Source organism: Saccostrea echinata, unplaced genomic scaffold, assembly GCF_033153115.1.
Source record: "Saccostrea echinata isolate AGI-Se365-2 ecotype Australia unplaced genomic scaffold, CSIRO_AGI_Sech_v1 ptg000003l, whole genome shotgun sequence".
NCBI lineage: Eukaryota > Metazoa > Mollusca > Bivalvia > Ostreida > Ostreidae > Saccostrea > Saccostrea echinata.
In genome coordinates this window covers 13,729,654-13,745,300 of record NW_026889752.1, presented here as the reverse complement: position 1 = coordinate 13,745,300, position 15,647 = coordinate 13,729,654, and the positions used below count along the sequence as shown (strand labels likewise).

Sequence of the window (15,647 nt, the reverse complement as noted above, 5' to 3'; positions counted from 1 at the left end):
CCAGATATATAATGCAATATACTTAAACTATTTTTCAACACTCTTTTTTAAACAAATAGAAATGGTTGACTGTTTTCTACATTTAATTTATTTTAATCGAGCCGATGAGAATAACATGTTGAAAAATCACTTATTTTCCTATATTCCATGTACACTTGAGAGAAACCGAAATTTTTGATCGACTGCACAATGCTGGACTCAATGACATCGGATTCCATTTACACAAGTCTCTCCTTTTCACATCTACTTTTTTTGAAAATGTTCATTTATTTAGCCTATATACATTTTTTTTTAAAATTTGCACAAATACATGTATAAAAGAGAGTGCAACCACTGTACCCCCCCCCCCCCCCCTGGATCTGCAGCTGCATATCATGTATAGATATATCAATTCATGCATTTATTTGTTTGTAAGATGCCCCAAAATCAATTTTTTTTTTAATTTCTACAAATCTCTATAATGTTGGACTGAACAAGGTCGGATTCCATTTACACAAGTCTCTCCTTTTCACCACATCTACCTTTTTTGAAAATGTTTTCATTTATTTAGCCTCTATATTTTTTTTAATTTGCACAAATACATGTATAAAAGAGAGTGAAACCGCCGTAACCCCCCTCCTCCCTTCTGGATCTGCAACTGCATATCATGTATATAGATATATCAATTCATGCATTTATTTTTTGTTTGTAAGTTGCCCCAAAATCTATTTTTTAAATTTCTACAAATCTCTATAATTATGACATTATTTATTATTTTATCTTCATTCAATTTCGATAGATGTATAGGAGATAATGAGAAAAAAAATTCTCAGTACAGTACATACTACATGTTAGTAAGTTTGAAAACGTTATTTCTATACGTTCCCTGCGAGTCGTCTATTGTTTGCAGTCCGCTGTCTGTTGTACGTTGTCAGATGTCTGAGATTCCGAAAATGTTCAGTACTGCTATCATCGATGTCTGTACAAATACTTCTACAGTATTGCCTGCATAAATACTTTCACTGTCTGCACTAGTTCTACCATCATTATTGTCTAAACTACAGATGATGGAAGCATTGGTACAGAGCTACCATCATTACTATCTATACTACTTCAATGTTTCAAACTTTGTATACTTTCAAAAATAAATTTCATAAAGCTATACATATGTATATGATATATTTCATTAAGCACATAAAACAGCATTATCAGGTCATACATGTATTCTCATGAACTTTAAAGTTCGTCAATTACTGACATAAATGAATTCACATATTTTGTATTTCAGTTTTCAAAATTCATGAGAATACATGTATGACCTGAGTGATAATGCTATTTTATGCGTTTAATGAAATATATTATATACATATGTATACCTTTATGAAATTTATTTTTAAAAGTATGCAAAGTTTGAAACATATTTTTTGAGCATGGTTCATAGGCGTCGGAAACAAATTGAAAGTGGGGTGGCTAATTGAAAGTGGGGGGGGGGGGGAGGCTAAACCAACAAAAAAAGGTAAACCCCAATTTTCAATGCCTATATTATGTCTGTCTTTGCAAAAAAAGTGGGGGGGGGCTAAGCCCCCCCTAGCCCCCCCGGTTCCAACGCCTATGTGGTTAATGGATATAGTGTAAACCATGTACGGTATTTAAACTCTAAAGTTCGTCAATTACTGACATAAGTGAATTAACATTTTGTAATTATTTTGTATTTCAGTTTTCAGAGTTTATGCCATCTAACTCCTCATGATCACGAAGATATGAACTATATATATATATATATATATATATATATATATATATATATATATATATATATATATATATATATATATATATATATATATATATATATATATATAAACAAATTACACATGTAAATATAAAATCTTTTGTGGTTCTCAGGAAGTTTATCACCTGAAAACTTTAGGATGAAGTTTGATGACATCTTGGTGAGGATAGGGGAGTTTGGATTTTACCAGAAGCGGCTCTACCTAATTCTCTGTATACCTGCTATAAATGTGGGCTGTTATATGATGATGTTAGTCTACACCATGCATACACCGGCACACAGGTGACAAGCTACTCCGTAAAGATATTTCGACCATTGTTGATTATAGTGAATATCACAATTCTCTTATCCTCTTGAAAATTTGAAATTACAAAAACAATTCACAGTGCAGTTATTGTTTCCGAGTTCATACATTTACTTTTCGCCTCTGCGGCCGCTAACATACATTGTAATATGCTTGATATATATTAAACAAGCATTCTGAGAGTATTGCATTAGCAATACTAGTCCCCTACCGGCAAGTGTAATCTGGTTCCCGCTAAAAATTGAAAATGCCATAATTCCCTCAAGGCTAAGTCACATACCAAGAATCAGCTCAATATCTGCAAGCGTTTAGAAAAAAAAATTGCGGAAAACCCTGAAAAATTGAAAAGGTCATAATTCCGTCCAAAATCATTGAAGCGGAACAAAATGCAAACTTGATCTGCAACTCATCAAGATACTCTCACATACCAAAAATCAGCTCAATATCTGCGTTTAGAAAAAAAGTGCGGAAAACCAAGTGGGACAAACTGACAGACAGACAGAGGGACAGCTAGACAGACGGACGGACAGACAGACGGACAGAATCAGAGGAAACCCATAGTCCCCTCCGGTTTCACCGGTAGGGTACTAAAAAGAGGCCCATGGGAAACATCGCTCCCCGAGATATTGGCTAAGACAAAGCAGAAATCAGTTTAGTATTGAAAAGATTAAATATATAAGTGATTGCAACCCCCTCCCCCCTACCTCTCGGGAAAGGGAAATATTTAGTCAAGAAGATTTTTTTCTGTATGTTTGATCTTCTATTGTGACCCCGCCCTACCCCCGGTGAACATTATTTGAACAAACTGGAATCTACACTACTGAGGATGCTTCTGAATTATCATGATCATGAATTGCTGTTCTTAGGAAGAATATTTTTAACGATTTATCCTTTGTGTTCCCATGTAAAACTTTGTTCACCAATTGTGGCCCTTCCTTACCACCGGGGGTTATGATTTGAACAAATTTGAATGTAAACTACCCGAGGATGCTTTCATGTAAATACGTCTAGTCATGGCTTTGCTGTTCTTGAGAAGAAGATTTTTAAAGATTTTTCCTATGTACTGTATATCTTTGCAAAGGTTTGAACGCCCATCGTAGCCCCTTCCTACCCTGAGGGGTCATGATTTGAACAAATTTGAATCTACACTACCTAAGGATATGTTTCCATATAAATATCACCAATCATGGCTTTACTGTTCTTGAGAAGAAGATTTTTAAAAGATTTTTCCTAAGTCTTCCTGTGTAAAAACTTTGATCTGTCTTTGTGGCTCCACCCTATCCCCAGGGGTCATGATTTGAACAAACTTGAATCTACTCTATGTCAGGAAGCTTTCGCATAAGTTTATCTCTTCTGGCCCAGTGGTTCTTGAGAAGATTTTCAAATGACCCTTATCAATTTTTACTTTTTCTTAATTACCTCCCCTTGGAAGAGAGTGTTGCCCTTCATTTGAACAAACTTGAATCCACTTTACCCATGAATATTCTGTGCCAAATTTGGTTGAAATTGGCCAATGGTTCTGGAGAAGAAGATGAAATTGTGAAAATGTTCACAACAACTACAAAGACAATCACAACGACAACAGACTAATTCTGCTCAGAAAAGCTCACTTGAGCCTTCGGCTAAAAAGGAATTGTGATCACGGAAATTCAGTTAAGCATAATATAGTTACCGACCACTGTACTTTTTCGACTCTCATTTGTACATGTGTAATACCATGCCACGCAACTAAATGACGTTACATTGTTACCATTTTTAGGTGCAAAATTCCTGGATATGAAAATGATACATATCTCGAGCAAAATGAAAAGCACAGACAACTCATAAATGTGACTATCCCGCTCCCTGATGATCCCCATTCTGTTCTGAAATATGACAGATGTCACATCATAAGACGAGAGAATAACGTCACGACGGTTATGAAATGTAATGAATGGGTCTACGATACATCAGTGTTCGAAGAAACGTTTTCATCGAAGGTTATGTTTAAAATATTTAGCAAACTTTTTTGCTCTTTCGAATTTCTGGAAGTCGAAAATTTATTAAAGAAAAGGTTTAAGATTACATTTTTGTCTTTAGGTGAATTTAGTTTGTGACGATGCTTTGAAAACCTCCCACGCTCAGATGATCTTCTATTTCGGTGTGTTGGCTGGCGATGTGGGGTTTGGATGTGTTGCCGATGTGTACGTTCATATACCAGTACATAAAATTAAAATTGGAAAAGAAATGACAAATCCTTGCAAAGAAATTACACATTATATTCTCTGTTTTCAGATTTGGTAGGAAGAAAGCTTTGGTAATTTCTGCAGTCCTACAGGTTCTCTCTGCAGTCAGTGTGGCCTTTGTGTCGAATTATTACGTCTTTGTTATTCTGAATTTCCTCGTGGGAGCTGCATGCCATGGCGTCTTCGTTCCAGCTAGCGTTTTAAGTGAGCATTTGAATATTTATTTCATGTCAAACATAAATAAAACTCTGGTGATTTTACCAACAGATCCATTCTGTCTCGGTGAGCGAATCTACTGGAATCAGAGACGCTTTATAGCAATCTATGGCTTGATATAGTGATGTCTTGATAAGGAAATTGCCTCCGAAAAAGATATACTAGTCTATGAAGGATTTTAAAAGGTTTTCAATTTATGTCATGCATAGATAAAGGTTTTCTTTCTCTTCTATACAGTATGTTTGAAATGATTTTCCTTTGATGAAGTTAGCAGACAAACAGTTTAAATACCTTCAAGTATATTTTCATAAAAAAAAAAATATTTAATGAATTTAATTAATAATACTCTGCCATATTTTCTCATATTTCTAATTTCACAACCAATTATTGCCGAAAATTCATTTCAAGGCAATTTTTTTTATACAAGTTTTGTTTTATGCCCCCGTAATCGAAGATTCGGGGGGGGGGGGCAAATAGTTTTTGTTCTGTCCGTCCGTCTGTCTGTCTATATATATGTCTTTATCTGTTTTTCTGTTTGTCCGCAAAATCTTTGACCTTGCCCATAAGTTGGTGCTATGGATTTCATATTTCACTGGTGTATTCCTTGTGACAAGACCTCTCTTTGCATGGATACCAGCATTTTAGATCTCTTGACCTGAGTTTGACTTGCATTTCTGAAACTTTAACCTTCGCCAATGGTATCAGTGTTTCACAAACATATCTTGTTTTTATAAGTTTACAGTCACGTCTGATTTTGATAGGTGTTGAGATGGTAGGTCCTTCTAAAAGAGTAATGACTGGGATTCCTATCCATATGTTCTTTGCTGTTGGGCTGCTGTACCTGGCGGGGGTGGGCGCACTAGTCCGACACTGGCAGTACCTCCAGCTAGCTGTGGCGGTACCGTGTGCTGTCTATGTCTTGTATTGGTGGTAGGTTTCCCTCGTCTTCATCAGAAAAAAGAATACAAGAGACTGATGACCTGGAAGTGAAAACTGCTCTGTTTTGCCAAAACTGAGAAAAATTATTTATTTTTTGGAAGTTTTATTATGTCTATATTATCTTTAAAAAGGTGACATATTTCAGGGTCATACCGGAATCTCCGCGATGGCTGCTGTCACAGGGAAGAATGGAAGAGGCGGAAAAAATCGTACAACGTGTCGCTAAAGTAAATGGGGCTGACGTGAAGGGAAATCTTATTGTGGGAGAAAAAATTGAAATTCCGAAAGGGGAGAAAATTTGGCACGTGTTTAGACACAAAGTGCTATTTGTTCGGGCGATAATTTTGTTCATTAACTGGTAAGAAAAACTTCATATAATTATATTTTATGATAATTTTTGATAGCTTAGTTGACATGAAATAAAGGAAATCTTAGTGGGAGGAAAAAAAAGAAAGAAAATTCCTAAAAGAGAGAAAATTTGACTCGTGTTTAGATATAAAGTGTTATAATTTATTCAGACAATATACATGTAACTAATTAGAGTTTGTTCCTAATGAAGGCTGATCATTTTTTTTCAGGATTGTTATAGCTATGGATTATTACGGAGTAACCATGCATGTTGGAAATATAGGAGGAAACTTCTACCTAAATCAGTTTATTCTAGCAATTGTAGAGTTTCCTGCAAAAATAGCTACCATGCTTTTGTTAAACAGAATAGGAAGACAGAAGTTACACTGTTTGATAATGATCATAGGTGGCGCTGCATTACTGTGTACCATATTTCCAGTCCTCTACGGCAAGGAAGGCAAGACACATAATTATTGTAATTCTTGAAAACATGAATTATTACAATGTTTTCAGAAGACAGGAGTTTTCATAAAAAATAATAATTAATAATTATTAATATGTGAACTAATTAAAATTATCTGAGTCATTAATTCCATAATTTGCTATAGATGTTCTTTAGAGTCTTTTTTGTCACTTATACAGAGTTAAGTAGTCTGACACTGGTACTGTCGATCATTGGTAAGATGGGGTCATCAGCGGCCTTTGGTGTAATCTACATCTACACTGCAGAACTATATCCCACCGTGGTCCGTAATGGTGCTATGGGAACCAGTTCTTGTATCGCTCGGTTTGGTGGCATGGCTGCTCCGTATATAGCCTCAACAGTACGTACATGTACATCATAAACAAAGTAAGGCTCTGGCGTCACCTAAGATTATGGTAAATATCAATGCATATAGTAATTAAAACTTTAAAAATGTACATAATATTGACGTTAGAACAATGCTCCAATATTAATAACATGATTTTAAGGGGGCCGACTGGGGTTTTCATTGCGCAATACTTCGCGCAGCATAGTAAAATAAAGCGTATTTTCCATTTTAAAGCAATTATTTTTACATAATTTATAAAAAATTAACAAATTTAGGAAATCCCAGGTTAAAAAATCTAATTAAGTTTTTAAATAACTGATTTTTAAAACGATTTTTCAAATGATGGGTAGATAGACGTCGTAATAGCGTGTTTTTGACGTTATGAATAACCGAAGTTCTTTAAGCGGGGTCATTAATTATGCCATAAAATAAAAAAGTATAACATATAGGCTCTTGAAATTTTAAAAATAGGGAATTGAGAATCTCACAATCATTTTGATTATTTTTTATTTAAATCTGTGGTATCTGTCATGTTTTGTTGTACTCCATAAAAACAGGAAAATATTATGAATTTTTACATTTTGAGATGCCCCCTCTGGAAACCAGTAGAATTTTGTATTCCTTGCATAAAATGTACAATATAGTATTACCCATCAAATAATATAATTTGAGCAAAAACTCTATAGTAGCATATGTATAATTTGCTCCGAAGTGCGAAAAAATGGTATTTTCCTATATAATCCTATAGTAAATGCACCTGTATTTTGAGATGGTCCCTAGAAAATAACCAGACGGTAGATTTTCACTAAACTTGGCATGTACACTGAATTCAATGTAAGGCACATATGGTATAAAATTAAAGAGTTTCTCTGTAGTAGTTTTCACACAATAAAACCCCAGTCGGCTCCCTTAAAAAACCAAAGACGGTTTAGCTTTATAAATAAGATTAAAAAGCTGTCTGAGAAAAATTCGAAATATCCATGGGGCTTAAAAATCAGGAAATACAATTTTTTAGTGCATTTTAGCATCTTGTAAAAACATTAACGCTTTTTGGCAACTTTCACGTGACTTTTGGCAGAACGAGTCTCGGTGATGTTTCAGCTCGAAGAGATCGGGCTGGCGTATTATATACATGTGTAAGCCATACAAAATTAAGGGTCTGGTGTATTATATACATGTATAGGACATACAAAACTAAGGGTCTGGTGTATTATATACATGTGTAAGCCATACAAAATTAAGGGTCTGGTGTATTATATACATGTATAAGCCATACAAAATTAAGGGTCTGGTGTATTATATACATGTATAAGACATACAAAACTAAGGGTCTGGTGTATTATATACATGTATAAGACATACAAAATTAAGGGTCTGGTGTATTATATACATGTATAAGACATACAAAATTAAGGGTCTGGTGTATTATATACATGTATAAGACATACAAAACTAAGGGTCTGGTGTATTATATACATGTATAAGACATACAAAACTAAGGGTCTGGTGTATTATATACATGTGTAAGCCATACAAAATTAAGGGTCTGGTGTATTATATACATGTATAAGACATACAAAACTAAGGGTATGGTGTATTATATACATGTATAAGACATACAAAACTAAGGGTTTGGTGTATTATATATACATGTGTAAGCCATACAAAATTAAGGGTCTGGTGTATTATATACATGTATAAGACATACAAAACTAAGGGTCTGGTGTATTATATACATGTGTAAGCCATACAAAATTAAGGGTCTGGTGCCTCATGTATCTCATACATAAAGGTAGTGTCTGACGTCGCTTCAACACTTTCTACTTATATCAAAGGCGGATCTATAGGGCCGGCGCACGACCCCCCACCCCCCTCCCCGTTTGAAAATTTTATATGTAGTCTAATAGAGCTTATAAGTCACAATTATTATGTCCATTATCCTAAAATCAAGGAAACATCATCTCTTATTTGTAAGAATTTGTCAGCCCCGGACCCCAACCAGGGCTTTGCTCTAGACCCACTGGGGGCTTCAATGCAGCCCCCAGACCCCCCTTGCCTTCAACTGCCCCCCCCCCCCCCGTTATGAAATTCTTGGATCCGCCACTGTATATGATAAACTCTTATATCCACCAATTGTACGTGTATTATGGTTAAGAACTTAAGATTTTAGCCCCTCCCCCGCCCTAAAAATAAATAGCAAAATATCTTTTATTTTAGATAGATACATAACATAACATTATACAGCCACATATTTTGGATACCCCTATTGAATTTGACAGTGAACAATGATGATTTTTTTTGACAGAGTGACTATGTGAGTGGAAAATTTGGCCAGGCGTTGCCATTGGTGATATTTGGTGGTTCCTCCGTCACTGCCGGCTTTCTGACCCTCTTTTTACCGGAAACCTTACGTAGGAAGCTACCAGAAACCATCCAAGATGGAGTCGAATTTGGAAAGTTTGTGACTATACACACTAGATGTCATGTTATGTAATAATTAATTTATTGTATTATTTGCTGGACAAATTCCAAATCGATTTGAACCACTTGATGTAAAAATAAATTATAATGTTGATAATATTTATATATATCTGTACCTGCGTATTTTTGTTTTGTTTTGTCTTTTTTTTTTTTTTTTGGTTTGATTCTTGTTCCAATATATTTATTTTTCTGCAGAAAGAAAGACGAGTTGATCATGAATGGCTTTTCTAAAAGAATCAAAACACCGCAACCGAGTTCGTCCTCCTTTGATAATACTGCATTTGAGTAAGTTTGCTGTATAGTGATGTTCATTTCAAAGTATTTTTATTTTATTATTTTTTTTGGGGGGGGGGGGGAGGGGGGTTGATGTTGTTAAAACCTTGTTTTCTTTATCCATTTCCATTTTTCTTTTAGATTTTAGCAAATTATAACCCCGTGGGATTTGGTAGGATAGGGGTGCAAATCAACCCTAATTTACTACCATGTAATTTAATCGCAATAGACGTAAAACAATACAGTAACCAATCAACCTTTCTGTGCTCGCGGTCGCAAGGATGTTATTTTCATATGCTAGTAACTCTGTTTTGCTGGCCATACAATACACCATACAGAACACCGATTTCCCTTTTGCCTATTCTAACAAAAGAATTTTATCAAACCTTAATGTTGTGTTGTAAATACATGTTCGTCGATTTAATTAAAAAATATTTATAAATGACTAACTGACAGTGTTGATATTAATTGTGTTGAGAAATTATTGAGGTATATTTATATATATTTCATTTCTTCTACTTCTAATATTTCAGGGGAACTACGTTGTAACAAAGAAGAAGTGCGGTGACATATATATGTTCAATGGTACATCAGCATAATATATCATAATTTTCATGTACAATATATGAATATGACTTGAAAAACAAAAAAAGCTATCTATCTCATTGAGAAGAAAGATTGACCATGAAACAGTCATTGGTGGAGAAATTTACGGATGTTTCTATTATTAATGTATCTCTGTATACTTTAAAAAAAATATTTCTGTCTTTTGTGGAAGATTTTTGAAGTCCAGGTTTATATCAGATTCATTGAAAAGATTTTATTATTTGAGCTCACCTGAACCAAATGGTCAAGTGAGCTTTTTTGATCATCTGTCTATTCGTTTTGTTAACTTTTCACATTCTGGACTTCTTCTTCAGAACCACTGGACAATTACATCCAAACTTACCACAAGGTATTCCCAGGGAAAAGAAATTCAAGTCAAATTTGTTTAAATAAAGGGGAGATAAGCAAGAAAAATTCATGTAAAAAAATCAAGATATATAAATCTAGATCAGAAAAAATAAACTTATGTGGAAGATTCCTGATATGTTGTAGATTTATGTATGTTGCAATGATAGCCCCCGGAGTTTGGGTGGAGTCAAAATGAAGGATCAAATATTTATTTTTGAATACATATTTTTAAAAAGTACTTGAAAATTTGTGGCATACTTTTTCATATTTACATGTATATGCAAGCATCTTCAGCAGATTCAAGTTTTGTGACTCAAACAAGTTATCTTTTCTAAAAATTTCATTAAAATGATAACTTGTTTAATAGTTTATTTTGTGTCAATCCCCTAACTCCATGTGCATGTGCACCACAGGTTTGTGCTCGTGCACCAATACAAAAAACAAATGTTTAGTTTATTCTAAAGCTTAATCCAGTAAAAGTGTTCAAAGTCCTTGAAAAAGTGGGGAAAATTGTCAATTTAATGGTAAAAACTTCAGCAAAAAAATGTGTTTGTGAAACACTGATGCCCCCATTTGGCAGCTTATGGCGAATGTTAAAGTTTCTCAAATGCAAGTCAAACTCCAAAGTCAAGAGATAAAAAATGTTGGTACCCAAAGAAAGGTCTTGTCTCGAGGAATATATATTCCTGTGAAATTTGAAAGCCCTAGCACCAACTGTTCAAAAGTTCTGGCGAAAGTTTAAGTTTTTCAAAAGTAGGTCAATCTCCAAGGTCAAAGGGTCAAAATTGTTGGTATCCAAAGGAAGGTCTTGTCACAAGGATTACATATGTGAAGTATGAAAGCCCTAGCACCAACCATTCAGAAGTTATGGCCTAGGTTAAAGTTTTTCAAAAGTAAGTCAAACTCCATGGTCAAGGTCAAAGTGGTTGATATACAAAGGAAGGTCTTGTCACAAGGAATAGACATGTTAATGAAAGCCCTAGCACCAACCGTTCAAAAATTATGACCAAGGTTAAAGTTTTTCAAAAGTAGGTCAAACTCCAAGGTCAAAATGTAAAAGTTGTAATTATCTAAAGGAAGGTCTTGTCACAAGGAATACACTTGTGAAGTTTGAAAGCCCAAGTATCAACTGTTCAAAAGTTATAGCCAAGGTTATAATTCTCATAAAATTTTGCAAAAGTGGGTCAAACTCCAAAGTCAAAAGGTCAAATATGATGGCACCCAAAGAAAGGTCTGTCACAAGGAATACACATGTGAAATATGAAAGTCATAGCTCCAACCAATCAAAAGTTATACCCAAGGCTTTAAGTTTTTGCGGACAAACAGACAGACAGATGGACGGACAGAGCAAAAGCTATATACCCCCGAATCTTCCATACGGAGGCAAAAAAAATGTAAATGTTACACCCCAATGTAATAAGTAAAATGTTACTTATCTCAATCTCCTCACCAATCCTTCTTTGGCGTCTGTGCACTGCATTTTGTATTGGCAAACTGCAGTTTATATTGGCGGGAAGTATAAAAACCCCACGATTTCAGTCAAAATCAATGACCCAATGGGATAAAAAGTAACATGAATAATTTTTTGAAAATATACATGTGTGTAAAAAAAACTTACGTCAATTATTTTTCAAATAACCTGTTTGCATTTTGTCCCTGACTGATTAGTATGCAAGCATCCCTTATTTAAATTTGTTCAAATCATGGCCCATGGGGGTAGAGTGGGGGCCACGGTGGGAGATCAGAGTTTTACATGGGAAAATATAGAAAAAATTAAGAATCTTAATTCTTCATCATAGCTGGACCATGACATATTAATATGTAACCGTCCTCATGCAGGTAATGGAGATTCAAGTTTGTTCAAATCATGACCTGAGGATAGAATAAGGGCCAAAATAGAGGATCAAAATTTCTCAAAAAAGGTGATTTAGGTGAGGGTTGTGTAGTTGTTGAAGCATTTGTAAATGATTATTATGTTTACTTAGGAAAGGATTCTTGTTTGGTTTGGTTTCTGACTAATTAATTATATTGAGATGTAATATGGAATTTGAAAAATAATAAATCTTGACATAACAAAAATGGGAAATTGCGTTTTCAATCTTATTCTAACTTACAATGTACATGACATATCATTGCGAAGAGTCGATATAATAATACATGAGAATTGTTAAAGAACAGAAATCGATACAATGTTCTTTATTACTAGTAATTGTGTGATTTTGCTTGATCTTATTCCAACTATAAACTTGTGTGATCATTTTTTTTAAATTAAGTAAGTATTGGAAAAAAAACCTTTAAAAATAATATACCCGGTATTAGGAAAAAAATATAGAAGCTTAATTTAAATCGTCAATATATATATATATATATATATATAGAGAGAGAGAGAGAGAGAGAGAGAGAGAGAGAGAGAGAAGCTAAATTTTAATCATCAAAAGACCTGCATCATTCTTTTTGGAAAGTCGCGGCTAAGATAAATGTCATTCGATCTACATAATATTTTAAGGTGCTTCGTCCACAAGGTTCTGAAAAGAAATTGGAAATATTACCCCACCCCCACCCCACCCCCCCCCCACCCCAAAAAAATAAATAAATAAAACTGATGTACATTTACCTATGTAATTCTCATCAGAATCTCTCATTATACACCTAGTTATCATGTTGAATAATGAAAAAAAAATTAACGCATATATTAATATTGTAGTTGAATATTTATCTGATAATAAATATATTTGGTTAAAAATGTCAATGCATCTGAAAAATGTTTGTAATACTTATGTGGCATTTACTTCTATTAATTACATCTTATTATATATAACTCTTACAAGTACGATGTTTAAACATAGTAAGATATCCTCAGAAATCACTTCCAATTTAATTTTATGCATGCTGTATGTTACAACGCGAATTGTAATAACAACGCAAAATGTAATAGACCGGGATTATTAAATTTCGCGTTATTACATTTTCATTACATCATACATTACATCGAAATCAACGCAGAATGTAATAAAGTAAAATGTAATAAGAAACTTAGGAATATTACATTTTGAGTTATTACGTTTTGCGTTCATGTCAATGCAAAATCTTATAACGCAAAATGTAATAAGATATTTGTTGGATTATTTTATTTTTTGTTATTATATTTTGCGTCAATATTAAGCAAAACGCAACATGCAAATTTTTGGTCAGTTAGGCTGAGAATAATTTTAACACCAATGATTATATATTGCTTTATTATTAGCCGTTTCCTGATCTACGAAATAATGCAAGTTCCATTTCAAGGGATCAAATATAACGTGCCAATTTCCTGGCTTTCAGACATGACAATTTTTTATTTTTATTTTCTTTCTTTTTTTTTTTAAATCCAAAAGGACGTGTCCATGTCTTGTGTTTACGTATATTTGAGGAACTAGTATTTGATTCGCCAGTTATATCATTGATTCAATTCCATCGATTTTTAATCATCTTTGCGTTCAGTACCACTAGTATTCAGCAGGTGTACAATTTTTATGAAAGGAGCAGACAATGCAAAAATTTACTAGGAAACAAAAACTCAAAATTCTATGAGACAAAGCTTTATTTTTGCACAAACAAGGGACAATTATATAAAGTACCTTAAAGCATTTCATACTGCTAACCCACTCATCTACTTCGGCACAATACATATATATATTCATATTTTATAATATTAAAGATATGTTTAAATCAATTTTATGATGTTTTGCGTTGAACAAAATGCCAAAAAAATTATCATGTTATGTGTTATTTCATTTTTTATTTTATTACATTTTGCGTTGCCCTCATCGAAAAAATTAAATAACGCAAAATGTAATAATCAAAAAGTACATTACTACATTCTGCGTTAATCTCGACGCAAAATGTAATAACGCAAAATATAATAATCCTAAAAAGTCTGTTATTACATTTTGCATTATTACATTCTGTGTTGATTGTGACGCAAAATGTAATAAGAAAAACGTAATAATCCCAGTTTATTACATTTTGCATTGTTATTACATTTTGCGTTTTAACAATGCTATAATTAGCCTTTGTATTCAAGGCAAGTTTTTTTAGTTAAAGGAAATTAGATTTCTCTAATAAAAAAATCCTTTTAGAACTATAGAGAACACATATCAACCATACGAGGCCCTTAAAAAAATTCAACTATATCAGCTTGACGGGGAATTATATTAAAAAAATCATGAAATAAAATATTTGCTTAAATTTTTCAGATTTTTTTTCGAGGGGGGGGGCACTTTTTCTGAGAAGAGCCTTTGAACTCGGGCAAATTCCAGTATTTGAAAAAAAAATGCCAAAAATTTAAAGAAACTTTTAATTAGATTTGATTATCAATAGCATTTATATAAGACTTTAAATAACCACATTCATACAAATTACCAATAATCAACATAAGTCTCCAGTGTACAATATACCCTTTTGTGTAATTATCGATGTCGGATAACAACATCCTAACAACGTCAGGGGCCCAGTGTCAACTCGTTGCTGTTGGTCCAACTGCAATGTAACAGGGTTTTCTTATGGTGTTAAAGAAGAACTCCTGCGTCTAAGGTTCGATCATTTTATTTTGTCATGTTGAATAAATAAATACATCAATAAAGCCCTGAAAATATCAATAACAAATTATAAGTATTTAGAAAACAAACAACCATATTACATTTATAATGATATTCATGAATTTAGGCATGAATTACTTTATAATAATCGATCATAAAAGTATTACACATTATACTGAGCATTGAAATAAATACATGGAAAAGTAAGAGTTATTTCCCTTACATCGATGCTAAAAATAAAATATATACATGTGAATATTAAGTCACTGAACTATATAATATAATATTCACTTAATAAAATAAATTAAAATATCATTCTATCACATATGCCCCCTCCATACGAAATGACGTCCTCGTCATTATACTTGGAGCATATGTACAATAGTACTAAATAAAAACATCTAATTATAAAATCAAATACATATACTTACTTGGAATCCTTGTCTAAAATTGCATTCAACATTGCCCTGCATACCATATTTACAGCATACTCTCCATCTCGCATCCATTGGGGTGGTTTTGTAGTTCTCTTGGATCTGCGAGGGGGAGGTAAAGGTGCTATGCTGACCGAGTTTTCTACACTATCAATGGTTCCCTGATTTTCTTCCTGTTCTTCATCCTGTTCTGCAAGTTCTATAGCAGATGAACCTACTTCAGCAGCTCCAGCACTAACTTCATCTATAGATGAGTCTGTATCATCTGTATTTTTACTATCTTCAGGCATGGAATCTGTTTCCTTCATTGTGG

At 33.5% G+C, this 15,647-nt stretch overlaps 1 protein-coding gene across 1 annotated transcript; it reads left to right on the top strand.

Moving 5' to 3' along the window:
* Positions 1-1,888: 1,888 nt before the first annotated feature.
* LOC133178909 (organic cation transporter protein-like) lies at positions 1,889-9,965 on the top strand. Its single transcript, XM_061313568.1, has 11 exons — positions 1,889-2,053; positions 3,835-4,054; positions 4,155-4,258; positions 4,350-4,504; positions 5,278-5,446; positions 5,601-5,813; positions 6,034-6,260; positions 6,446-6,627; positions 8,921-9,072; positions 9,292-9,381; positions 9,903-9,965. Exons 1-11 carry the CDS (start codon positions 1,911-1,913, stop codon positions 9,916-9,918), a joined length of 1,671 nt encoding a protein of 556 aa, XP_061169552.1. The 5' UTR covers positions 1,889-1,910; the 3' UTR covers positions 9,919-9,965.
* Positions 9,966-15,647: the final 5,682 nt, after the last annotated feature.